The 26,174-nt window shown below is 43.7% G+C and overlaps 1 protein-coding gene across 3 annotated transcripts in view; it reads right to left on the bottom strand.

Moving 5' to 3' along the window:
- Positions 1 to 26,174, bottom strand: part of LOC137637563 (protein tramtrack, beta isoform-like) — a 62,319-nt gene that overhangs the window by 33,301 nt on the left and 2,844 nt on the right. For 2 of the 3 annotated variants that reach the window (XM_068369719.1, XM_068369717.1), the window contains exons 2-5: positions 11,016 to 11,152; positions 7,516 to 8,037; positions 3,221 to 3,397; positions 1,534 to 1,686 (exon numbers count right to left, since the gene is read on the bottom strand). In XM_068369719.1, the coding sequence (XP_068225820.1) occupies positions 1,534 to 1,686; positions 3,221 to 3,397; positions 7,516 to 8,037; positions 11,016 to 11,096 (933 nt within the window). In that variant the 5' untranslated portion in view covers positions 11,097 to 11,152. The remainder of the gene's footprint in view (positions 1 to 1,533; positions 1,687 to 3,220; positions 3,398 to 7,515; positions 8,038 to 11,015; positions 11,153 to 26,174) is intronic. The other variant, XM_068369718.1, reaches the window with a different exon arrangement.

The following is a 26,174-nucleotide window of genomic DNA, read 5'->3' as shown; positions in this document are numbered from 1 at the left end:
GATCATCCTTGATAATGACCACAGACTTCGAATATACATAGTTTTGTCTTCTTATTTCATGTTTGGAAATCGAGCCTTGAAACAACATAGATGACCCCTTACAATAGTAACCTACACACTGTATACGCTCACTAAATTAATACAATTTGGCTTCAATTTTCCAAATATAAATGTAGATCAAATAAAAATTTTACTTAAAGGAAAGCACTTAAACCAATTTCCCGTAAAGTTCATACCAGTTATTAAAGAGATTAAAATTATAATGATAGAATTATTACTATTATTAATTACTATGCTACAACCCTAGTTGGAAAAGCAGGATACTATAAGCCCAGGGGCCCCAACAGGGAAAATAGCCATGCGGAAAGGAGAAAGAAAAAATAAAATATCTGAAGAACAGTAACAACAATAAAATAAATATTTCCCATATAAACTATAAAAACTTAACAAAACAAGAGGAAGAGAAATTAAATAGAATAGTACGTCAGAGTGTACCCACAAGCACGAGAACTCTGGTCCCTATATAATCATGTCAAATTGTTACAATACTACAATAATCTCACAGATTTAAAGAAATGTACAACAATCTTATCATGATAACAACTATTCAAATTCAATCCAGCCTTGGAGATAGACATAAACCTTCTACTGTGTTTTGAAATGGTTACTGCAACCTCAAGGGACAAAAAACTAAATACATTGAAATATCTTTGAAGAGAGCAAAAGTATTTTAATTTAAAGACAGACTATTATCATTCATAAACTGCTCTGGATACTTAAAAAAGAAAAAAAAAGTTTTCTTTGTATGCAATTACGGCATTGTCTCCGTTACAAAAATCATAATGTAATTAAAAATCTCTCGAGGTTCTTCACTGAAAAATGAAGTAAAGTACAGTACATATTTGTAAAGTAGAGTATAGTTGAGTGCTGTATATACTTGCACAGTAGAGTACTATACATACTTGTACAGTAGAGTGCTGTACATAATTGTACAGTAGCACCCAAACCAATTAGAAACACACAGAGCCTTGCAAAACAAGACAAGGAATGCTCGCAAATCGCTAAACCCTATTAATAGCCCAATGTTTGTAGCTCAACACACATACATTTTGTCTCTAAAAGGATTCCCATCAAATGAATATAAATAAATAGTCATTCTCAGTTACACCTTAAATGCAAAAATTGTCTTAACCCTTTTACCCCCGGGCTATTGGAATATTTCCAACCCTTAACCCCCAGGGGTTATTTTTTTTCAAGCACATTTTGCAGTATATATTTTTTAAATTGCTCTAACAGCCTTAATTTTTGTCATAGAGAGGTCACGTTGGTCTCATTCTCTTGGAAAATGCCTGAAGTTTCCCAAAAACTTATTAAAAATATCCAAAAAAAAAATTTAAATCGCAGTTTTTTGCAAGGACGTACCGGTACGTCCATGGGGGTAAAGGGATGAGTTTTGTGAAACGTACCAGTATGTCCTTTGGGGGTAAAAGGGTTGACATTTTAAGAAGAAAAATCGATAAAATGACAGCTTACTTGAGGGTGCACCGAGGAATGGGGTTCTCCGAACTCGTCGGTTTTGAGAGAGGACTGTAGCAGTTCGTTAAAGTTCACTCCCATCACGCTGTCGTCTAGGACTTCGTCCCCCTCGGAGTTTTCAACCTGTGAGGCAAAGTAACCCTTGACTTGCTGCGAACAGAATTTCCAAATCATTTTATTAAAAAGACGTCCGGAGATGTCTAAATGCATACGAGATCTAAATTACACTGGTAGCTTTTCTACCATGAAACCTCGACTATACTTAAGGGTTAAAGGTCACTCATGAATGACTGAGGCAAGGGATGGTGATAATGCCCTAGTAAGCAGGACAATGCACAAGAGCAGGGGTTTTCAAACTTTGTCCCCACATACCCTTTCAAGTGTTCTTAATGTCAGCCATGTAGCCCCATCTCTATTTATCTCATTGTATATAAAACTACAGAAGTGTATAAAATAATAAGAATAAATTACTGAGGGAAAAAACCCACATATGAAGGGAGTTATACAACATGTAAATATATCAACAACAACAACAAATGCAGATGCAGGATGGTACTGTTGCCATATATTGGCTCCCCATTCCCTGAAATTACAATGACATTGGCTACGACAGCTACACACACACAAGAGTATTTACACATATTACATATAAAAGAATGTTTCAAAGAAAAAATTACATGGCAAAAATAAAAATATGCAAACAAATGTAAAACACAAAATCTACACAGAAACAAATCTAGAAATTAAAACATACTGTACAGTCACAAGCAAAGCATTATCAAATAGAACTTGTACTATCTTCGGTTCCTTTTGTGGCACACCGTAGATTGTATTCAAGATACATATAGTTACAAGCAAAGCATTATCAAATAGAACTTGTACTATCTTCGGTTCCTTTTGTGGCACACCGTAGATTGTATTCAAGATGCATATAGTCACAAGCAAGGCATTATCAAATAGAACTTGTACTATCTTCGGTTCCTTTTGTGGCACACCGTAGATTGTATTCAAGATGCATATAGTCACAAGCAAAGCATTATCAAATAGAACTTGTACTATCTTCAATGCAAGATTTTAAGAAAGTCTCCAAGTTATGATAATCATTAAAAGAAAGAATAATCTTACAAGCGGTAAAAACTACTACAAGAAGTGACTAACAGGGAAACTAGCCCAATGAGATAAGGAAATAAAGTAACAGACAAAATAATATGCCTGAGTGTACCATCAAGCAGGAGAAGTCAACCCAAGACAGTGGAAGACCATCATAGACAAGCTATGGCACTACCCAAAATTAGAAAACAATGGTTTGATTTTGGAGTGACCTTCTCTTAGAAGAGCTGCTTACCATACTTAAAGTCCCTCTTCTCCCCTTACCAGAGAAAAGTAGCCACTGAACCATTACAGTGCAGTAGTTAACCCCTTGAGTGAAGAAGAATTTGTTTTGGTTATATTATTGTTGTCAGGTGTACAAGGAGAGGAAAATGAATAAAGAATAGGCCAGACTATTCGGTGTATGTGTAGGCAAAGGAAAAACAAGCCATAACTAGAGAAGGAATCAATGTACTAATGCCTGGCCAGTCATAGAACCCAATAACTCTCTCGCGGTAGAATCCTTTGCACCTGCCCTTGCAGATCAAAAACATAAAACACTTGATCTGGTTAAGATCCTCTTTCACTTACTAACCTTTGGTATTCTGTTCTCGTCCTCCGTCAAATACTGGTCGCTATCATAATTGGTATGAACCGACGACTGATTATGCTTGAAATTTCCATTGCCCTCATAACCAAGATCCTGCTCGATCTTAATCTCTGCCAACGAACTCACCGAATGCACCTCGTTCTCTGCCTCTCCAATGGGATCCTGCAAAAATTTTGGATATATAGAGGTTGGTAACTTAACCATACGAAGTCCAAAGTCTATAACACTTTATTTACCTGCAGTCTGACATACAATGCAGTTGCCACAAATTATTTTTCTCCAATTCAAGAAAGGCAAATATTGAATTCAAATTATGAGACACAGTAATGAAAGCTTTGATAATCGTGAAGTAAATGAAGGATCCGTAGATACAAAAAGGGTTTAATCATAAATATTTCAGGTCTTAAATTACTGTACAGTATCTATCCTGAAACCCAAATTGTGCAATAATGAACTACTACTACTACTACTACTACTACTACTACTAATTAGCTTACTCCCTTGACAATACAGTACACAATTATCTAAAATTTAAATACTGTACTTTTAAAATGAAAAGGACTTTCTATTCGCTTACCAATATCTTCACATGACGTACAATGTCCTGCTTTCACATAAGGTGACAGAGAAATTGGCCTATTCTTGACAAAATCTTTGCATAAATTAAGTATGGAAAACTAGTGATTTAAAACCTTTAATTAGACATACCGATGAAGGTACATACATACATACATATACCAAAGGCACTTCCCCCAATTTTGGGGGGTAGCCGACAACAACAAGAAACAAAACAAAAAAGGGGACCTCTACTCTCTACGTTCCTCCAGCCTAACCAGGGACCCAGCCGAGTTCAGCTGGTACTGCTAGGGTGCCACAGCCCAACCTCCCACATTTCCACCACAGATGAAGCTTCATACTGCTGAGTCCCCTACTGCTGATACCTCCGCGGTCATCTAAGGCACCGGAGGAAGCAGCAGGGCCTACCGGAACTGCGTCACAATCGCTTGCCATTCATTCCTATTTCTAGCACGCTCTCTTGCCTCTCTCACATCTATCCTCCTATCACCCAGAGCTTTCTTCACACCATCCATCCACCCAAACCTTGGCCTTCCTCTTGTACTTCTCCCATCAACTCTTGCATTCATCACCTTCTTTAGCAGACAGCCATTTTCCATTCTCTCCACATGGCCAAACCACCTCAACACATTCATATCCACTCTAGCCGCTAACTCATTTCTTACACCCGTTCTCACCCTCACCACTTCGTTCCTAACCCTATCTACTCGAGATACACCAGCCATACTCCTCAGACACTTCATCTCAAACACATTCAATTTCTGTCTCTCCATCACTTTCATTCCCCACAACTCCGATCCATACATCACAGTTGGTACAATCACTTTCTCATATAGAACTCTCTTTACATTCATGCCCAATCCTCTATTTTTTACTACTCCCTTAACTGCCCCCAACACTTTGCAACCTTCATTCACTCTCTGACGTACATCTGCTTCCACTCCACCATTTGCTGCAACAACAGACCCCAAGTACTTAAACTGCTCCACCTCCTCAAGTAACTCTCCATTCAACATGACATTCAACCTTGCACCACCTTCCCTTCTCGTACATATCATAACCTTACTCTTACCCACATTAACTCTCAACTTCCTTCTCTCACACACCCTTCCAAATTCTGTCACTAGTCGGTCAAGCTTCTCTTCTGTGTCAGCTACCAGTACAGTATCATCCGCAAACAACAACTGATTTACCTCCCATTCATGATCATTCTCGCCTACCAGTTTTAATCCTCGTCCAAGCACTCTGGCATTCACCTCTCTCACCACTCCATCAACATACAAGTTAAACAACCACGGCGACATCACACATCCCTGTCTCAGCCCCACTCTCACCGGAAACCAATCGCTCACCTCATTTCCTATTCTAACACATGCTTTACTACCTGTGTAGAAACTTTTCACTGCTTGCAACAACCTTCCACCAACTCCATATAACCTCATCACATTCCACATTGCTTCCCTATCAACTCTATCATATGCTTTCTCCAGATCCATAAACGCAACATACACCTCCTTACCTTTTGCTAAATATTTCTCGCATATCTGCCTAACTGTAAAAATCTGATTCATACAACCCCTACCTCTTCTAAAACCACCCTGTACTTCCAAGATTGCATTCTCTGTTTTATCCTTAATCCTATTAATCAGTATTCTACCATACACTTTTCCAACTACACTCAACAAACTAATACCTCTTGAATTACAACACTCATGCACATCTCCCTTACCCTTATATAGTGGTACAATACAAGCACAGACCCAATCTACTGGTACCATTGACAACACAAAACACACATTAAACAATCTCACCAACCATTCAAGTACAGTCACACCCCCTTCCTTCAACATCTCAGCTTTCACACCATCCATACCCGATGCTTTTCCTACTCTCGTTTCATCTAGTGCTCTCCTCACTTCCTCTATTGTAATCTCTCTCTCATTCTCATCTCCCATCACTGGCACCTCAACACCTGGAACCGCAATTATATCTGCCTCCCTATCATCCTCAACATTCAGCAAACTTTCAAAATATTCCGCCCACCCTTTCCTTGCCTCCTCTCCTTTTAACAACCTTCCATTTCCATCTTTCACTGTTTCTTCAATTCTTGCGCCGGCCTTCCTTACTCTCTTCACTTCTTTCCAAAACTACTTCTTATTCTCTTCATATGACTGACCCAGTCCCTGACCCCACCTCAGGTCAGCTGCCCTCTTTGCCTCACGTACCTTGCGCTTTACTTCCACCTTTTGCTCTCTATATTTTTCATACTTCTCTATACTATTACTCTGCAGCCATTCTTCAAAAGCCCTCTTTTTCTCTTCCACTTTTACCTTCACTCCTTCATTCCACCATTCACTGCCCTTCCTCATGCTGCCTCCAACAACCTTCTTGCCACATACATCACTTGCAATCCCAACAAAATTTTCTTTTGCTAACTTCCACTCCTCCTCTAAATTACCAGTTTCTCTTACTCTCACCTCGTCATATGCCATTTTCAACCTTTCCTGATATTTACTTTTTACCCCCGGTTTTATTAGCTCTTCAACCCTCACTAGCTCCCTTTTACATCCACCTACTCTATTCCCCCACTCTTTTGCTACAACTAATTTTCCTTCCACCAAAAAATGATCAGACATACCGTTAGCCATACCCCTAAACACGTGCACGTCTTTCAATCTTCCAAACATTCTTTTCGTTATCAACACATAATCCATTAATGCCCTTTCTACTACTCTTCCATTTGCCACTCTTACCCATGTATACTTATTTTCATCTTTCTTTTTAAAAAAGCTAGCACTTATTACCATCTCTTGTTCAACACACATATCTACCAGTCTCTCACCACTCTCATTTTCACCTGGTACGCCATATTTCCCAATGACACCTTCTACCTCTCCAGCACCCACTCTAGCATTTAAGTCACCCATAACAACTACATAATTCCTTCTACCCAGTCCTTCTACACACCTAGTTAATTCATTCCAGAACTCATTCCGCTCTTCTTCACTTTTCTCACTACCTGGCCCATACGCACTGACAAACGCCCAACATTCCCTACCCAACCTAACCCTTACCCACATTAACCTAGATGATATCTCCTTCCATTCCACTACTTTACCTGTCATCCATTCACTCAACAATAAAGACACACCCTCTCTCGCTCTTCCCCTTTCAATCCCAGACACTCTACCAGACATTTCACCAAACATCATTTCACCCTTTCCTTTCATCTTTGTCTCACACAAGGCCAATACATCCATCCTTCTACTTCTAAACATACTTCCAATCTCACATCTTTTACTCTCTATCGTACTACATCCACGCACATTCAAACACCCCAAAACTAGAGTGCGGGGAGCAGTCACTCTCCCCCCAGCTCCATCTCTTTGTTGCTGTCTCACAGGATTTTCTATACAGGAGAGGGGGTTCCCAGCCCCCTCGTCCCGTCCCTTTTAGTCGCCTCTTACGACACGCAGGGATAACGTTGGCGCTATTCTAATTGTTTTATGCCCCCGCGGCCACTTGTATTGAAGGTGGGTAGCAAAAGAATATAAAATATCAAATTAGCTTGTAAAAATTACAAATTACTGCACAAATACAATACAAGGGCGCAAGATAGAAATAGATGGTAAAGGCTCATTCAAAACAGCGACCCCATATGAAATAGGACTTGGCCAAAGAAGAAGTTCTAATATAACTCTTACCTGATCCCCAGTGCTGTGAGGCAGGGACGTCTCTCCATGCTGTTCCGCTGAAAAGATTTGCAAGTCACTACTATGGTTACTTTCTTCTATTTGAGCTCCGTCGTTAGAATTTTCTTGGCCGAAGTCGCCGGTGTCCGGGGGCTTGCTTCTGTATTCCTCGGCTCTTCGCCTCTTGGTCGGAGGACTGCTCACGTCGCGCTTTTCGCGCGAGCCGTGGCGTTTCGGACTGTCCGTCTGCGTCTGATCGTCCTCCCGCACAGCCAACCCCTTCACCTTCAGGCACTCGGCCGCTTTGAGAAGCGAGGACAGTTCATTTTGCCTGACATTCACTTCACCAATGTACATATAATCCAGCAAAAACTCTAGATCCTTACACTGTATGTCTTTCAAAACCACCACAGGATTTTTACAGGGGGTGCGGTCGAATATCTCGCTGAAGTATTCACTGCACGTGGAAAGTACCAGTTTATGGACAGGGTAAAACTTGCCCTCGCATGCCAAAGTGACGTCCGTGTAATTGCTCTGTGGAAGAAGAAGGAATTGAAATTATCTGTAGCATTATAATTATATAACATGAAAATTATTAGAAACGACAAGAGATTCTGGGAATCAACATCGAACAAGTGATAATTCCATACATTTAAGCATAGGGTAAGTATTTCTACTATGAATTTTGTTTTCTGAAACAAGATCAATGCTGTGTTACACATATGTCAATTACAACACATTATTATCATTATTATCACCATTATTACTACTAGCTAAGCTATAATCCTAATTGGAATAGCAGGATGCTATAAGCCCCCAGGGCTCCGAGACAAATTTAAAGTCATTTGTATTTTTCCTAACGATACAAACCTTGAACTCTTTATTAGGGAATATATTTCCGACGAAGTTAGAAAACTAGCCATAAGACTTTTAGCGAGGTGTAACTACCTCACCGCTAATTAGCGGGGGAGGGGGCATAGTACTATCTATCCTGCTCTCACACACACACACACACACACCTGTGTCCTATCGTCACTATTACTTCCAGGCAGGACTTACCAGGGGGGCGGGTGATGGCGGGCCAAATTTGTATAAGGACCTAAGGTTTGTGTCATTAGGAAAAATACAAATTGCTTTAAATGTCATTTATTCCAACGCTAAATACAAACCTTTTCGCTCTTTATTAGGGAGGACTCACCCATAAGGTGGGGGAGGTCCTAACCAACTGGCCGACTTTTAACCAGAGGTTTTCCCCCTTTCGTGCTCCCCACATATAAGAAAGAAAACTCTGTCATCTCGCTAAATCCTAAGTGCAACAGCACGCTTTAGCAGCCTGAGCAACCTGTGTGATTGTGTGATACTAGCAGTGTGACTAGTCTAGGTAAGAATTCTCAGAAACGTAGTAATATTTGAGCCAACCGTAGACGTCACCCAATCCCATCTCGCCAAAGGTTATGGGGATGCAACAAGTATATATTTCTATACCAGGTAACACAAGGGAAATGGTTTTACCTGTATGCAGAGGAGGCCAGCTTGCAGAGTACTGTAGATGCTGCTCTCCAAGTGAGTGGAAAATGAAAGAAAGAAAGAGCCAGTCATTCTCCTCATTCATCCCAGACTTTATCCCAGGTAACCTCTGCCCTGCCACCATCTGCTACTTGTCCATCAAGGAGCCTGAGTTGTTTACTGTAAACCATTTGTTCTGTAGCCACCACAGAGCCAATGGAGAAAGTTTCCACGTTCCTGTGGGTCACATCTTGCAAGTAGTGGGTAGTGTAGGTCACTTGACAATTCCACACTCCCAATTGTAGAGCTGTGTCACAGAGTAGTTCTTCTTAAACACTAGGGACGTACTTATTCTCCTAACGTCATGACCTCTAGGTATCCTCGTCTGGCGAAGACTACTCAGGGGAAGACCGAACCTGCATGCAGGAAAGATGTGCACTATGAGTAGCAGGAACAAGCATCAGACTTAACACTCCCTCCACCAGCTGCCATCACAGAACGAAGGAGTGCGTCATCGTCAGCGCTTAAGAAAATGTACTCGGGAGAAAACCTAACCCACAAATGGGGAAGGCGACTCTAAAGGGGCGCACGAACACACTTTCGACTTTGCATTCGACTTTGCATTCCTTACGCCGGCTGCATTAGCCGAACGAGGGTGTGCGATGTCGTTAGCACTGAAGAAAACCTAACCCACAAACAGGAAAGGTGTCCCCAAGGACGCAGTAACATGCTTCAGACTTTGCGCTCACTTCCCTGGCTTCCATCGCAGAATGAGGGAGTGCGTCGTCAGCATAGAGGAGCAAGACCGAAGTCGAGCTCTGGGACGGCGGCAAGCGGCCTTCCTGCCGTCGAACTTGCAGGGTGCGAGCAAGATCTACTTCATAGGGTGAAGGAGCATCCACACGAAGAATGACTCCCCTACGGAGGAAGACTATGTCAATTCACTAGGGGAAGCGGGGGAGCCCTCCAGCCTATGGATTGTCCTGCATCGAAGGGGAAGAGATTGTAAGAAAAGGTTTCTCCACCCTCGAGGAGAACCCGGCACTGCGCCACTTCCGAAACAGCAACACTCACACTTGCAAAAATAATAAACTAAAAGAAGGATGGGTGGTAGAGAGAGATGAATGTCCACTCACCACTAAGCCAAAAGTAATAATGATGCTAGATCACAAGTATGTGTGAGTAGGGTAGCTGGTACTATCCCATAACCCCCCCCCCCCAACTAGCAGTGGGGTACAGTATTTACACCTCGCTAAAAGTCTTATGGCTAGTCTTCCAGCTTTGATGAATGTACATTCTCAAATACAGAGCGAAAGGGTTTGCATTTAGTGTTGGAACAAAGGATAAAATAGCCCAATATGAAAAGGAAATAAATAAACTACAACAGAAATAATAGCATATAATCTGATGCAATACTGTGAACCCTTATTTGGAAAATACAGTGAAGTACTTTGACAAACACAATGACAAACTCTTTCATAAACTAAACTCGTCAGATATCCTGATCATTTGGAACAACAAGATTTGTGAAGAAAAGACCCCAATTTGTTGATATAACAAACACCAAGGGAAATATCACTTATAGTGGGCTCAATAAGGTGCATTACCTCCCTGCCCTGCTACACTACTCTCTCGACTTAGTTTTCGTCTGTTCTACCTACTGTAGCCTCTTCTTATTCAGCCCTTACCAACCCACTCCCAGTTTCCTAACAACAAGCCGCTAGTTCAGCAATTTGTGGGAGAGTGCGGTTTCCAAATGTAGCTCTCAGGGTACCACCTTTCACCAGAGTATGACTACCATCTATTGTCCTGAACATGACATTAAAGAATTATATACTGTACTTATATAGGCTACATAGCCCTACACTTGCTCTTTATTATATAGGGGAGATATCCAATTGTAATTTCAAGAAAAGATCCATCGGCAGAGGCCTTCAATAACTTGCGACAAATATAGACATAATAAGGCCTAATATGACGGTGTAAATGAATACGCTTTCACCCACCTTGGTGCGCAGTCCACATATTATGTGGTAAAAGATGCTCTGGTGATTGTTCCACTTGAGCGCCAACACTTCCGCCTCCATTGCTGCAATGCCGAGATTGTTATACTCTCTCTAGTCATTCCATACCCACGACAAATCTGAAAATTACAAGACTGTTAAAAAGAGGGATACAGTATAGTAAAATATAAGCTTAAAAAAGTTACACAACTGTTAAAAGAGGAATACAGTACAGTAAAATATAAGCTTAAAAAAGTTAGACAACTGTTAAGAGAGGAATACAGTACAGTAAAATATAAGCTTAAAAAACAGTTACACAACTGTTAAGAGAAGAATACAGTACAGTAAAATATAAGCTTAAAAAACAGTTACACAACTGTTAAAAGAGGAATACAGTACGGTAAAATGTTATTTTTATTAATAAAATAAATTTTTGAATATACTTACCCGGTGATCATATAAGCTGTCAGCTCTGCTGCCCGACAGAAAAACCTAAGGACAAAATACGCCAGCGATCGCTATACAGGTGGGGGTGTACATCAACAGCGCCATCTGTCGAGCAGGTACTCAAGTACTCCATGTAAACACAGAACCAATTTTCTCCTCGGTCCACTGGGTCTCTATTGGGGAGGAAGGGAGGGTCCTTTAATATATGATCACCGGGTAAGTATATTCAAAAATTTATTTTATTAATAAAAATAACATTTTTCAATATTAAACTTAGCCGGTGATCATATAAGCTGATTCACACCCAGGGGGGTGGGTAGAGACCAGCATTACATGTTTACATTATTATGAGCTAAGTATTTTGTATTTCATTTTAGCAGTTATTCAAAATAACAAACATAAAATAAATAAGTACCTGGTAAGGAAGTCGACTTGAACAATTACTCTGCCTTTTTAAGTACGTCTTCCTTACTGAGCCTCGCGATCCTCATAGGATGCTGAGCGACTCCTAGGAGCTGAAGTATCAAGGGTTGCAACCCATACTAAAGGACCTCATCAAAACCTCTAATCTAGGCGCTTCCCAAGAAAAGAATTTGACCACCCGCCAAATCAACAGGATGCGAAAGGCTTCTTAGCCTTCCGGACAACCCAAAAACAACAATAAAAAACATTTCAAGAGAAAGATTAAAAAAGGTTATAGAATTAGGGGAATGTAGTGGTTGAGCACTCACCCACTACTGCACTCGCTGCTACGAATGGTCCCAGGGTGTAGCAGTTCTCGTAAAGAGACTGGACATCTTTAAGATAAAAAGACGCGAACACTGACTTGCTTCTCCAATAGGTTGCGTCCATTATACTCTGCAGAGATCTGTTTTGTTTGAAGGCCACTGAAGTTGCGACAGCTCTAACTTCATGTGTCCATACCTTCAGCAAAGCATGGTCTTCCTCATTCAGATGGGAATGAGCTTCTCGTATCAACAGTCTGATATAATAGGAAACTGCATTCTTTGACATAGGTAAAGAAGGTTTCTTAATAGCACACCATAAAGCTTCTGACTGTCCTCGTAAAGGTTTAGTTCGTCTTAAATAGAACTTAAGAGCTCTAACAGGGCATAAGACTCTTTCTAGTTCATTTCCAACCAAATTAGAAAGGCTTGGAATATCGAACGATTACGGCCAAGGACGAGAAGGTAGTTCGTTTTTGGCTAGAAAACCAAGCTGTAAAGAACATGTAGCCGTTTCAGATGAAAATCCGATGTTCCTGCTGAAGGCGTGTATCTCACTGACTCTTTTAGCTGTTGCTAAGCAGACGAGGAAAAGAGTCTTTAAAGTGAGATCTTTAAAGGAGGCTGATTGTAGTGGCTCGAACCTTTCTGACATAAGGAATCTTAGTACCACGTCTAAATTCCAACCTGGTGTGGCCAAACGACGCTCCTTCGAGGTCTCAAAAGACTTAAGGAGGTCCTGTAGATCTTTGTTGTTGGAAAGATCTAAGCCTCTGTGACGGAAGACTGCTGCCAACATGCTTCTGTAACCCTTGATCGTGGGAGCTGAAAGAGATCTTACCTTCCTCAGGTATAAAAGGAAGTCAGCTATTTGAGTTACAGAGGTACTGGTTGAGGATACTGATACCGACTTGCACCAGCTTCGGAAGACTTCCCACTTCGACTGGTAGACTCTAAGAGTGGATGTCCTCCTTGCTCTAGCAATCGCCCTGACTGCCTCCTTCGAAAAGCCTCTAGCTCTCGAGAGTCTTTCGATAGTCTGAAGGCAGTCAGACGAAGAGCGTGGAGGCTTGGGTGTACCTTCTTTACGTGTGGCTGACGTAGAAGGTCCACTCTTAGTGGAAGAGTTCTGGGAACGTTCACCAGCCATTGCAGTACCTCGGTGAACCATTCTCTCGCGGGCCAGAGGGGAGCAACCAACGTCAACCTTGTCCCTTCGTGAGAGGCGAACTTCTGCAGTACCTTGTTGACAATCTTGAACGGGGGGAATGCATAAAGGTCTAGATGGGACCAATCCAGTAAAAAAGCATCTATATGAACTGCTGCTGGGTCCGGGATTGGCGAGCAATAATTTGGGAGCCTCTTGGTCATCGAGGTTGCAAAGAGATCTATGGTAGGTTGGCCCCATGTGGCCCATAGTCTCTTGCACACATTCTTGTGAAGGGTCCATTCTGTTGGGATGATTTGACCCTTCCGACTGAGGCGGTCCGCCATGACATTCATGTTGCCTTGAATGAACCTCGTTACTAGAGACAGGTTTAGATCTCTTGACCAGGTGAGGAGGTCCCTTGCGATCTCGTACAACGTCATAGAATGGGTCCCTCCTTGCTTGGAGATGTACGCCAAGGCCGTGGTGTTGTCGGAGTTCACCTCCACCACCTTGCCTAGAAGGAGGGACTTGAAGCTTTTCAAGGCCAGATGAACTGCCAGTAGCTCCTTGCAGTTGATATGTAATGTTCTTTGCTCCGAGTTCCAAGTGCCCGAGCATTCCCGACCGTCCAATGTCGCACCCCAGCCCGTGTCCGATGCGTCCGAGAAGAGAACGTGGTTGGGGGTCTGAACAGCCAGGGGCAGACCCTCTCTGAGGTTGATGTTGTCCTTCCACCAAATCAGTGATGACTTCATCTTCTCGGAAATGGGGATCGAGACCGCTTCTAGCGTCTTGTCCTTTCTCCAGTGAACAGCTAGGTGAAATTGAAGGGGACGGAGGTGCAGTCTCCCTAACGCAATGAACTGGTCCAGTGATGAAAGCGTCCCTATCAGACTCATCCACTGTCCGACTGAACATCGGCCCTTCTTTAGCATGTTCTGGATGCATCCTTGGGCTTGACTTATTCTGGGGGCCGACGGAAAAGCCCGAAAAGCTTCACTGTGAATCTCCATCCCTAGTTACACTATAGTTTGGGATGGGACCAGTTGGGACTTTTCCATATTGACCAGGAGACCCAATTCCTTGGTCAGATCTAGAGTCCACTTTAGATTCTCCAGACAGCGACGACTGGACGAAGCTCTTGGAAGCCAGTCGTCCAAATAGAGGGAGGCTCTGATGTCTGCTAAATGCAGGAATTTGGCAATATTCCTCATCAGTTTCGTAAAGACAAGAGGCGCCGTGCTTAGGCCAAAGCACAGGGCTTGAAATTGGTAGACAACCTTCCCGTAAACGAACCTTAGAAAAGGTTGGGAATCTGGGTGGATGGGGACGTGAAAGTAAGCGTCCTTGAGGTCTAAAGAGACCATCCAGTCTTCCTTCCTGACCGCTGCTAGAACAGACTTTGTCGTCTCCATGGCGAACGTCTGCTTTGTGACAAAGACATTCAGAGCACTGACGTCTAGCACCGGTCTCCACCCTCCTGTCTTCTTTACCACTAAGAAGAGACGGTTGTAGAAGCCCGGGGATTGATGGTCCAGGACTTTGACTACCGCTCCCTTTTCTAGTAAGAGAGACACCTCTTGCTTCAAAGCTAGTCTCTTGTCCTCCTCTCTGTACCTGGGAGAGAGGTCGATGGGAGTCGTTGCTAGAGGGGGCTTGCGCAAGAATGGGATCTTATACCCTTCTCTGAGCAACTTCACAGATTGTGCATCTGCGCCCCTGTTCTCCCAGGACTGCCAGTAGTTCTTGAGTCTGGCTCCCACTGCTGTCTGAAGAAGGTGGCAGTCAGACTCTGCCTCTAAAGGACTTGGTACCTTTCTTCTTACTCCCACGTTTCCCTTCGGCACGAGTACCTCCTCTGCTGGAGGCTCTGCCACGAAAGGGCGGAATAAATCTTGACGCTGGAGTATCCATCCTGGGTCTAGACACGGTAGGCAAAGGGGTGGCTTTGCGGGCAGATGACGCAACCAGGTCATGCGTGTCTTTTTGAATCAAGGAGGCAGCAATCTCCTTGATCAACTCCTCTGGGAAAAGGCACTTCGAGAGAGGAGCAAACATAAGCTCCGATCTCTGACATTGTGTTACTCCAACTGACAAGAAGGAGCAAAGGTTTTCCCGTTTCTTGAGGACCCCGGAAACGAACGAAGCCGCAAGCTCACTGGAACCGTCCCGTATGGCCTTGTCCATGCAGGACATAATGAGCATGGGAGTTTCCTTGTCAGAAGGGGAGGTCTTCCTGCTCAACGCTCCCAAACACCAATCCAAAAAGTTAAACACTTCGAAGGCTCTGAACACTCCTTTCATCAGATGGTCTAAATCTGAAGGAGTCCAACAAATCTTGGAGCGTCTCATGGCCAGCCTGCGGGGAGAGTCTACTAGACTTGAGAAGTCGCCCTGGGCAGAGGCAGGAACTCCCAAGCCGAGAACTTCTCCCGTGGCATACCAGACGCTCGATCTGGAAGCGAGTTTCGCAGGGGGAAACAAGAATGCTGTCTTCCCAAGGTGCTTTTTGGACTGCATCCAATCTCCCAACACTCTTAAGGCTCTCTTGGACGAGCGGGCGAGGACGAGCTTCGTAAAGGCAGGCGCGAATGACTGCGTGCCTAAAGCGAACTCAGAAGGAGGAGAGCGTGGGGCTGCAGAAACAAACTGATCAGGATACATATCCTTGAACAGTGCAAGAACTTTCCTAAAGTCCAAGGAGGGAGGCGTGGTCTTGGGTTCATCGATGTCCGTGTGCGGGTCGTCAAGGTGTGCAGCGTCGTCATCATCAGAGAGTCCATCGTCTGAATGCTGAGGAGGAAGCGGCAAAGGAGTAGGAATTGGCTGGTAAGCTGAGTCCGGCAGCACGGGTGCATGCGTGACTGCACTGGACGCAACGTCATGGAACTGTTGGCCAGTCTGTGAGCTGGCAACAACCATAGCTGCGCGGGGGCGCAAAGCGTCTACTCCTGACTGTCTAGTCTGCTGTGGGCGAGTAGTGGTAACCACAGTGGGTTGCGGAGGTTGACGCACCGCGTCAAAACAAAACAACTTAGGTTGTTGTTGTAACTCGCGAACGTCAACGGAGGGTTCCGTGCGTCGCTGAACGTCAACATGCGGCTGGCAGGGTACACTGCGCATGGGTGGCGGGACTCTCACAGCTGGAGTGCGGGAGAAGGTAGCCTCAGCGTCAACTGGACGCACAACCGTGGTTGGTTGTAGACTAACGGGTGCAGCGTCAACCTTCTCCGCACGAAAGTCCTGCATTAAAGATGTTAACTGTGTCTGCATGGTCTGCAGCAAAGCCCACTTAGGGTCTACAGTAGCAGGTGCGGCAACAGACGGTGTTACTGCCTGTTGCGGTACCGCTTTGCCTCTCTTAGGAGGTGTGCAGTCATCGGAAGACTGCAGCGAGTCCGAACTGACCCAGTGGCTACAACTGGGCCGTTGGACTTGCGCGGAAGGGACCTTGCGTTTGAGAAGTCGTGAGACCTTGGTCCATTGTTTCTTCCGAGAAACCTCTTCCGCAGACGAGGAATAAATGGGCTCTCTCGTCTTCTTGTGGGTGGGGCGATCTTGGCAAGATACGTCCGAAACCACGGAGGGAACGTCTGTCCGCTGATTAAAGCCTGTCGAACCCTTTGGTCGTACGACATTGCTTCTCCCCTGGGCTTGGGAGCTTGCAAGAGGTCCCGGACTGGGAGGACGACAGGCACGAACAGACGCACACTCAAGCGCAACACTAACACTTTCCACAACACTACCACTCACTTTGTCACTACCCACTGCACTCTTACCCTTCAACTCCTTGACGTCTGCCATGAGTTGGTTACGGTCACTCGCCAATGACTCGACTCTCTCACCCAGAGCCTGGATGGCACGCATCATATCTGCCATCGAAGGTTGTTGAGTGCTAGAAGGGGGATCAGGAGCAACCACTACAGGGGAAGGAATAGGTTGTGGGGCATGGGGAGAGGAAAAATCAACGGAGCGAGATGAACTTCTCCTGACTCTATCTCTCTCTAGCCTACGTGAATATTTCAGGAATTCGAGAAAATCGAATTCCGAAAGCCCAACGCATTCCTCACATCGATCTTCCAATTGACAGGTTTTACCCCGACAATTGGAACAAATGGTGTGCGGATCGATAGAGGCCTTCGGAAGACGCCTTGAACAGTCCCTAGCACTACACTTTCTGTATTTAGGGACTTGAGAAGGGTCAGCCATCTTGAATTAGTCAAAGGGGAATTCAAAATCTATCCAAGTCGTCAACAAATAATCCAAAATTCAATCAAAGAATGCAAGGAAGTATTGAAGATAACCTCTGCAAAGCGAAAGCTAATAACTAGAAATGTGTACTTCACCAAAATCTGTGAAAACCAATCCAGTAAGCAACAGCGTATTTAGTAGGTCTTGCCGGTGGCACGACAGAGAGAAAATTGGTTCTGTGTTTACATGGAGTACTTGAGTACCTGCTCGACAGATGGCGCTGTTGATGTACACCCCCACCTGTATAGCGATCGCTGGCGTATTTTGTCCTTAGGTTTTTCTGTCGGTCAGCAGAGCTGACAGCTTATATGATCACCGGCTAAGTTTAATATTGAAAAAAAAAGATTAAAAAAAATATATACTCTAAATCAAACACTAATGTCATCAGCACTTTTTTTTTTCCTTTCCTTTTCTTTTTAATCAGCAGGGAATAAACAGTTACTCATTAATTCTATTTCTTGAGTTTTCTTTGGAAGAAAATTATTCTTCTTCCTTGAAAACCATCAAGTCAATGGATACAGAAGGTCACCAACTTTCAAACATTCAGATATACAAACAAAAACCCAACTGAAAATAATAAAGATAATATAAAGATACATAAACACTGTAATAAAACAATATTACATAATTTAATACAGTAAGCAGAACATGAGGAAGACAGAGGAGAAGAAGATGGATGTGGCAGAAATGAGAATGCTTAGGAGGATGTCTGGGGTGACAAGAGAGGATCGGATAAAAAATGACTACATAAGGGGGTCGACAAAGGTGGTGGAAATATCGAAGAAAGTGCAGCAAGGGAGGCTGAGATGGTATGGACACCTGATGAGGAGAGATGAGGACCACGTTGGGAGACATGGAGATGGAGGTTCAAGGAAGAAGAAGAAGAAGAGGGAGACCAAGAAAGAGATGGAGGGACTGTGTGAGAGGAGACTTACAGGAGAGGGGGATTGATGAGGCAGAAGCGCAGACTAGAAAAAGATGGAAACGGCTTATCCGCAACGGCGACCCCATATAAAAATGGGAACCAGCTGGGAAGAAGAATACAGTAAGCAGAACAACATTTGTAATAGCTTTATATTTATTTCATATGAAACCCGACTGTTTCTTGACTTCTGTAGTTGGGAATCATAAGCACGGGATTCAGGTTAGACCTACCCAAGGACAATTAGGCTTATTGTACATAGAGCTTCTTAGAACCTATTAAGTTTGTGAGTCGAGGAACTGCTGTACTAATTTAGTACATTCAACTGGATAATGCTTGACTTTAACCCTTTTACCCCCAAAGGACGTACTGGTACGTTTCACAAAAGCCATCCCTTTACCCCCATGGACGTACCGGTACGTCCTTGCAAAAAAAATGCTATAAAAATTTTTTTTTTCATATTTTTGATAATTTTTTGAGAAAATTCAGGCATTTTCCAAGAAAATGAGACCAACCTGACCTCTCTATGACAAAAATTAAGCCTGTTAGAGCAATTTAAAAAAAGTATACTGCAAAATGTGATGGGATAAAAATAACCCCTTGGGGGTTAAGGGTTGGAAATTTCCAAATAGCCCGGGGGTAAAAGGGTTAATAACTTTTGTCTGTTTTTCTAGATACTTTCATGATTAGCTGACAATTCCTGAATTGCAAAATGGCAAGACTTAGGGAGCCCTTGGAGGATCATACCACACGAACGAAAGAGGCAGAAATGAGAACTTAAAAGACGGGGATATGTTTAACCATTTTACCCCCAATGGATATACTGGTACGTTTCACAAAACCGATCCCTTTAACCCCATGGACGTACCGGTATGTCCTTGCAAAAAACTGCCATTTTCATATTTTTGCATATTTTTTAGAATTTTATAAGAAACTTCAGGCATTTTCCAAAAGAATGAGACCAATCTGACCTCTCTATGATGAAAATTAAGGCTGTTAGAGCAATTTAAAACAAATATATATTGCAAAATGTGCTTGAAAAAGAAAACGCCCTAGGGGTTAAGGGTTGGAAAGTTCCAAATAGCTTGGGGGTAAAAGGGTTAACTCTGTGATGAGTGGTCGAGTAACAGCCTGTGAAGGAAGACTTCGCTAAAAAGGGGATATTTTTGTAAAATGTTATTTTCATTAGTAAAATAAATTTTTGAATATACTTACCCGATAATCATGTAGCTGTCAACTCCGTTGCCCGACAGAATTCTACGGAAGGGATACGCCAGCGATCGCTATACAAGAGGGGGGTGTACTCACAAGCGCCACCTGTGGCCAGGAACTGCAGTACTTCTTGTTGACACCACTTCAATTTTTCCTCGGTCCACTGGTTCTATGGGGAGGAAGGGTGGGTCAATTAAATCATGATTATCGGGTAAGTATATTCAAAAATTTATTTTACTAATGAAAATAACATTTTTCAATATTAAACTTACCCGATAATCATGTAGCTGATTCACACCCAGGGAGGTGGGTGAAAACCAGTGTACATGTATATCAAGAAGCTAAGTATCCCGTATTTCATATTATCAGTTATTCAAAATAACAATGAAATTACAAGTACCTGGTAAGGAAGTCGACTTGAGCCATTACTCTGCCTTAAATAAGTTCGTCTTCCTTACTGAGCGCAGCGTTCCTCTTAGGAGGCTGAACAACTCTAAGGTGCTGAAGTATCAAGGGCTGCAACCCATACTAAAGGACCTCATCACAACCTTTAACCTCGGCGCTTCTCAAGAAAGAATTGACCACCCGCCAAATCAACAAGGATGTGGAAGGCTTCTTAGCCGACCGTACAACCCATAAAAAGTATTCAAGAGAAAGGTTAAAAGGTTATGGGATTATGGGAATGTAGTGGCTGAGCCCTCGCCTACTACTGCATTCGTTGCTACGAATGGTCCCAGGGTGTAGCAGTACTCGTAAAGAGACTGGACATCTTTGAGATAGAATGATGCGAACACTGACTTGCTTCTCCAATAGGTTGCATCCATAACACTCTGCAGAGAATGGTTCTGTTTGAAGGCCACTGAAGTAGCCACAGCTCCCACTTCATGTGTCCTTACCTTCAGCAAAGCAAGGTCTTCTTCCTTCAGATGAGAATGTGCTTCCCTAATCAGAAGCCTGAATAGTAAGAAACTGAGTTCTTAGAACTTGGGAAAGAAGGTTTCTTGATAGCACACCATAAGGCTTCTGATTGTCCTCGTAAAGGTTAAGACCTTTTTAGATAGTACCTAAGAGCTCTAACTGGGCAAAGTACTCTCTCCAGTTCATTCCCCACCAAGTTGGACAGGCTTGGGATCTCGAACGACTTAGGCCAAGGACGTGAAGGAAGCTCGTTTAGCAAAAACCAAGCTGCAAGGAACATGTAGCCGTTTCAGATGTGAAAGCAATGATCCTGCTGAAGGCGTGGATCTCACTTACTCTTTTAGCTGTTGTCAAGCACACGAGGAAAAGAGTTTTTAATGTGAGGTCCTAAAAAGAGGCTGATTGGAGAGGTTCAAATCTTGATGACATAAGGAACCTTAGGACCACGTCTAGATTCCAGCCTGGAGTGGACAACCGACGTTCCTTTGAGGTCTCAAAAGACCTAGGGAGGTCCTGTAGATCTTTGTTGGTGGAAAGATCCAAGCCTCTGTGGCGGAAAACCGCTGCCAACATACTTCTGTAACCCTTGATCGTAGGAGCTGAAAGGGATCTTACTTTCCTTAGATGTAACAGGAAGTCAGCAATCTGGGTTACAGTGGTACTGGTTGAGGAAACTGCATTGGTCTTGTACCAGCTACGGAAGACTTCCCCTTGAGACTGATAGATTCTGAGAGTGGATGTTCTCCTTGCTCTGGCAAACGCTCTGGCTGCCTCCTTCGAAAAGCCCCTAGCTCTTGAGAGTCTTTCGAAAGTCTGAAGGCAGTCAGACGAAGAGCGTGGAGGTTTGGGTGTACCTTCTTTACGTGAGGTTGACGTAGAAGGTTCACTCCTAGAGGAAGAGTCCTGGGAATGTCGACCAGCCATTGCAGTACCTCTATGAACCATTCTCTCGCGGGCCAGAGCGGAGCCAATCCACGTCAGCCGTGTCCCTTTGCGAGAGGAGAACTTCTGAAGTACCCTGTTGACAATCTAAAACGGCGGGAATGCATACAGGTCGAGATGGGACCAATCCAGCAGAAAAGCATCCACGTGAACTGCTGCTGGGTCTGGAATCGGAGAACAATACAACAGGAGTCTCTAGGTTATCGAGGTAGCGAACAGATCTAAGGTTGGCTGACCCCACAGGGCCCAAAGTCTGCTGCAAACACTCTTGTGAAGGGTCCACTCTGTGGGGATGACCTGACCCTTCCGGCCGAGGCGATCTGCCATGACATTCATACCGCCCTGAATGAACCTCGTTACCAGCGTGAGCTTTCGATCTTTTGACCAGATGAGGAGGTCCCTTGCGATCTAGAACAACTTCCACGAAAGAGTCCCTCCCTGCTTGAAGATGTAAGCCAGGGCTGTGGTGTTGTCAGAGTCCACCTCCACCACCTTGTTAAGCTGGAGGGACTTGAAGTTTATCAAGGCCAGAAGAACCGCCAACAACTCCTTGCAATTGATGTGAAGTGTCCTTTGCTCCTGATTCCATGTTCCCGAGCATTCCTGTCCGTCCAAAGTCGCACCCCAGCCAGTGTCTGATGCGTCCAAGAGGAGACGGCGGTCGGGTTTCTGAACAGCCAAAAGTAGACTTCCTTGAGAAGAAAGCTGTTCTTACACCACGCGAGAGAAGACCTCCTCTCTTCGGAAACAAGAACTGAGACCGTCTAGCGTCATGTCCTTTATCCAGTGAGCAGCTAGATGATACTGAAGGGGGGGGAGGTGGAGTTTCCCTAACACGATGAACAGGGCCAGCGATGAAAGTGTCCCTGTTAGACTCATCCACTACCTGACTGAGCATCGGTTCCTTCTCAGCATGCTCTGGATGCATTCTAGGGCTTGGAAGATCCTTGGGGCCGACGGAAAAGCCCGAAAAGCTCGACTCTGAAGATCCATACCCAGGTAGACAATGGTCTGGGATGGGACGAGCTGAGACTCCTCAAAATTGACCAGGAGGCCCAGTTCCTTGGTCAGATCCATAGTCCATCTGAGAATCTCCAGACAGCGACGACTTGTGGGAGCTCTTAAAAGCCAGTCGTCTGACGGAGCCGGACACAAGATCATGGTACTGCTGCACAGTCTGTGAACTGTCAACCATGGGGAAGCGAGGAAGTACAGTGACAACCCGAAGCTGTCTAGACTGTCTGGGTCGTATAGACAACTCCTTATCGGGTTGCTGAGGTTGCCGCACTGCGTCACAACAAGTCACTTCTGCTGGTTGTTGAACGTCTTCCCAGTGACACACTGACTCCGTAAACAAAAAATCCTCTAACAAGGACTAAGCTTGGACTGCATGTCTTGCAACACAGCTCAAGGTCTATGGGAGCAGGTGTGGTAACAGACGGGGTTAGCGACTGAAGTGGAACCATTACCTTCCCTGGAAGCATGTTATGCTTAAATAAAAGTCCATAGGAGGCTACGCAGCAAAAGGCTCCTCTCCAAATGACAGAGTCCTCAAGGGAATATCAGAAGGAGGGAGAAAAGCACTTTCTCATCTACAGGGACCATATCTGAGAAAAGCTAAGTTCTCTCAGTGAGGGTTTCACTGGTGCAAAAGCAGCAGACTAGAAGGCAACGTTATGAAACTGCTTGACAGTCTAGTGAGTTGGCAACAACCAAAGATGTGTGACTGAGAAGCATGCGGTAAGGTATGCAGAGCATGCTGTATGTAGAGCATGCTGTATGCAGAGCATGCTGTATGTAGAGCATGCTGTAAGAGAAGCAGAGCATGTTGCATGGCGTGTAACATTTCTCAGAAATTCCATGACCAGTGCTAGATTGAGTAATATCGCATTACTGTCCATTGAAAGTGCACGTGCCGAGGGAATTGATTTAGACTGTTTTGTTGATGAATTTGATAGCAGGCATGATAATCGTAGAATTAAGCTGCACTAAATATACAATCTATAATCTACTTCACCTCAGGACAGGGAAACTCGCCCTGTTGGCAACACTGCATTACTTCATGCATGCTTGCATGGGGTTTTAATATCAACATAATATTTACATTACATTCATAACTCATGATTCATTTTTGTTTTGAAGATATTTTGCCATATTTGCGATTTGTTAAAAATATATTGCAAGGAATACATATATATTTTTTTATTTAAGTAATACGAATAACCTCCATTATCATAATGTTTGTGTAGGCATACATGTATATGATTACAAATGCAAGTTATGAAAGTAATGAGGTGTTATTATTGTCATTTGTTATTTCAAAGTTGAATGGGAAGAGGCTCAAGTTGAGGAGAAAGTGGCAGATGCATGCGTTGAGGTGGCTGACTCCTAGCATGAGTTTCTTGTCTCAAGAGTTGCGCTTGCTGTAAGGGTAGCGGATGCGCAGTAGCAGGTTCCTGAGGAACGAGTTGAGGTTCCTGAGGTGTGAGCTGCGAGAGTTGAGGTAGCGGCTGCGCAGAACGCAGTTCTTGTCTCGCGAGTTGAGGTTCCCGAGGTGCTAGCCTAAGGAGTTGAGGCTCTCGCCTTGAGGAGGGTTGAGGTCGCTGCAGCGAGTGCTGAGGTGGCTGCCTCATGGATGGAAAAGGTTGTCGTACCTCAAGAGATTGATGCCTCGCTGGTGGAACCGCAGGCGGAAGCGGAGGAAGTAAGGCATAAGACTCCTGCTCCCATTGCTGAGGTTGCCTTAAGGAAGGCGGAGGTTGCTGCACACCGCTGGTAACTGGCAACTCAGTACGCGGTAAGGTATCCTGAGGAACCTCAACTTCGTACGCCTGGCAGACTGGACTGCGGTGAGGCGGAGCGATCGCAGGAGGAGGTGTAACCTTCTCAGCCTGACACTCACGCATTAAGACCGCAAGCTGTGACTGCATGGACTGCAGCAAAGTCATCTTGGGGTCGACAGACGCTAAGGTCTGCTGAGGCAAAGCCTTAACAGAAGATGAGGTCTGTTGCGGCATCACCTTACCTCTCTTAGGAGGTGTGCAGTCACCTGATGACTGCGGAGAGTCAGAGCTAATCCAATGACTGCAACCAGGTTGTAGAACTCTTGAGGTCTGGACTTTGCGTTTGAGAGGTCTTGAGACCTGAGTCCAGCGTTTTCTCCCTGACATTTCTTCTGCAGACGAGTAAAAGACGGGCTCAATCGTCTGCGGGTGGGAGTGACGGTCTCTGTAAGACACGCCCGCAACCACCGAGGATACTTCTGTGCGCCGATCAAGGCCTGCCGAACCCTTTTGCCCTTCGACATTGCTTCTCCCCTGGGCTTGGGAGCTTGCAAGAGGTCCCGGACTGGGAGGACGACTGGCACGCACAGAAGTACCCTCACGCACAACACTGACACACTTTGCGCTAATCACTTATCACTTTTGATTTTCTGTTTACACTTATTTCACTGAACTCGAAACTTTAAGTGGTTTGTACCTGAAACACGCAATTCTATCCTTCCTTAAAAGATAGTAATTGCGAAAACAGAATTACAATGTAACAGAAAAATCTAATGAAAGATAAATAATTCAGTGGCTGGAAAGAGACTAAACACTAGATCAAATAAACTACGTTTAAAATCTCTCACCGCATAAAGCTTGAGAACAAGAATAAAACTCATGAAACGTTTACCTTCTTCCCCTAAAGAGACTAGGGAGAAGAGCAAAAACGATAACAACGTTACTCGCTTGAACGAAACGTTTATCCAGCTCTCTCTCCCTCCGTCTCTATCTCTCTCTCTCTCTCTCTCTTGACTTAGAACCTGAGAGAAGAGCCCAATCATATATATCGTTAAAACATATTATTGTTAAAGGAAAAAAAACTGAAATATTTCCCAAATAAAAAGTTCCTTTATTAGAATTAAAACCATTAAGCTAAGAAAGAATGAACAATACGCTAGAAACGGTTACTCTTACTGCAACGTGACACCGTGAAAATTCTCTCTCTATCGTAACGATAGAGCGCAAGTTGAACGTTCTGAACGTCAACAACTGCAGAGACAAAACAAAACGTTAGTTCAACTTTGAAAACAGTACGAGACTATCAAAGAAATTCTTTCAAAAACATTAAAATAGCATAATATGTTAACAGGTAAAACCGAAATGACGGGCTCAATGTTAATTAACTTCGGTACCAAGAAAAGACCGCCTACTATTAGGAAAGGTCGAATATAAACAAATATAAAAATTAATTTTAATAAGTTTATAATAAAAGGAAGTTAATCGAAGAGGCCTATAAAAGGCGGAGAGATAAAAAAAAATAAATCTATAACTTTTGTTAAGCAAAATTAAGAAAGAGAGTCTATACTCTCTTAGACACCAACACTTCCGTCTAAGGGAAGGGTCGGCCATTTAAAGGTGAAAGAGAGTTCATACTCTCTTCGTCACCATAATTAATCAAATTAATTCCAAAAGCTAGCTAAGCTAATAATAAAACTTCCTGAATAGCGAAAGCTGAAATCTTAGAGCAATACTTCACCAAAAACCGTGAACAATACTCCAAAATTATAAGCGTATCCATGAACGTCTTGCCGGAAGCACGACAGAGGAAAA

This window comes from Palaemon carinicauda, unplaced genomic scaffold (assembly GCF_036898095.1).
Source record: "Palaemon carinicauda isolate YSFRI2023 unplaced genomic scaffold, ASM3689809v2 scaffold849, whole genome shotgun sequence".
NCBI classification, from domain to species: domain Eukaryota; kingdom Metazoa; phylum Arthropoda; class Malacostraca; order Decapoda; family Palaemonidae; genus Palaemon; species Palaemon carinicauda.
Note: the sequence above shows the minus strand (reverse complement) of the source record. Positions and strands in the feature narration are given on the sequence as shown.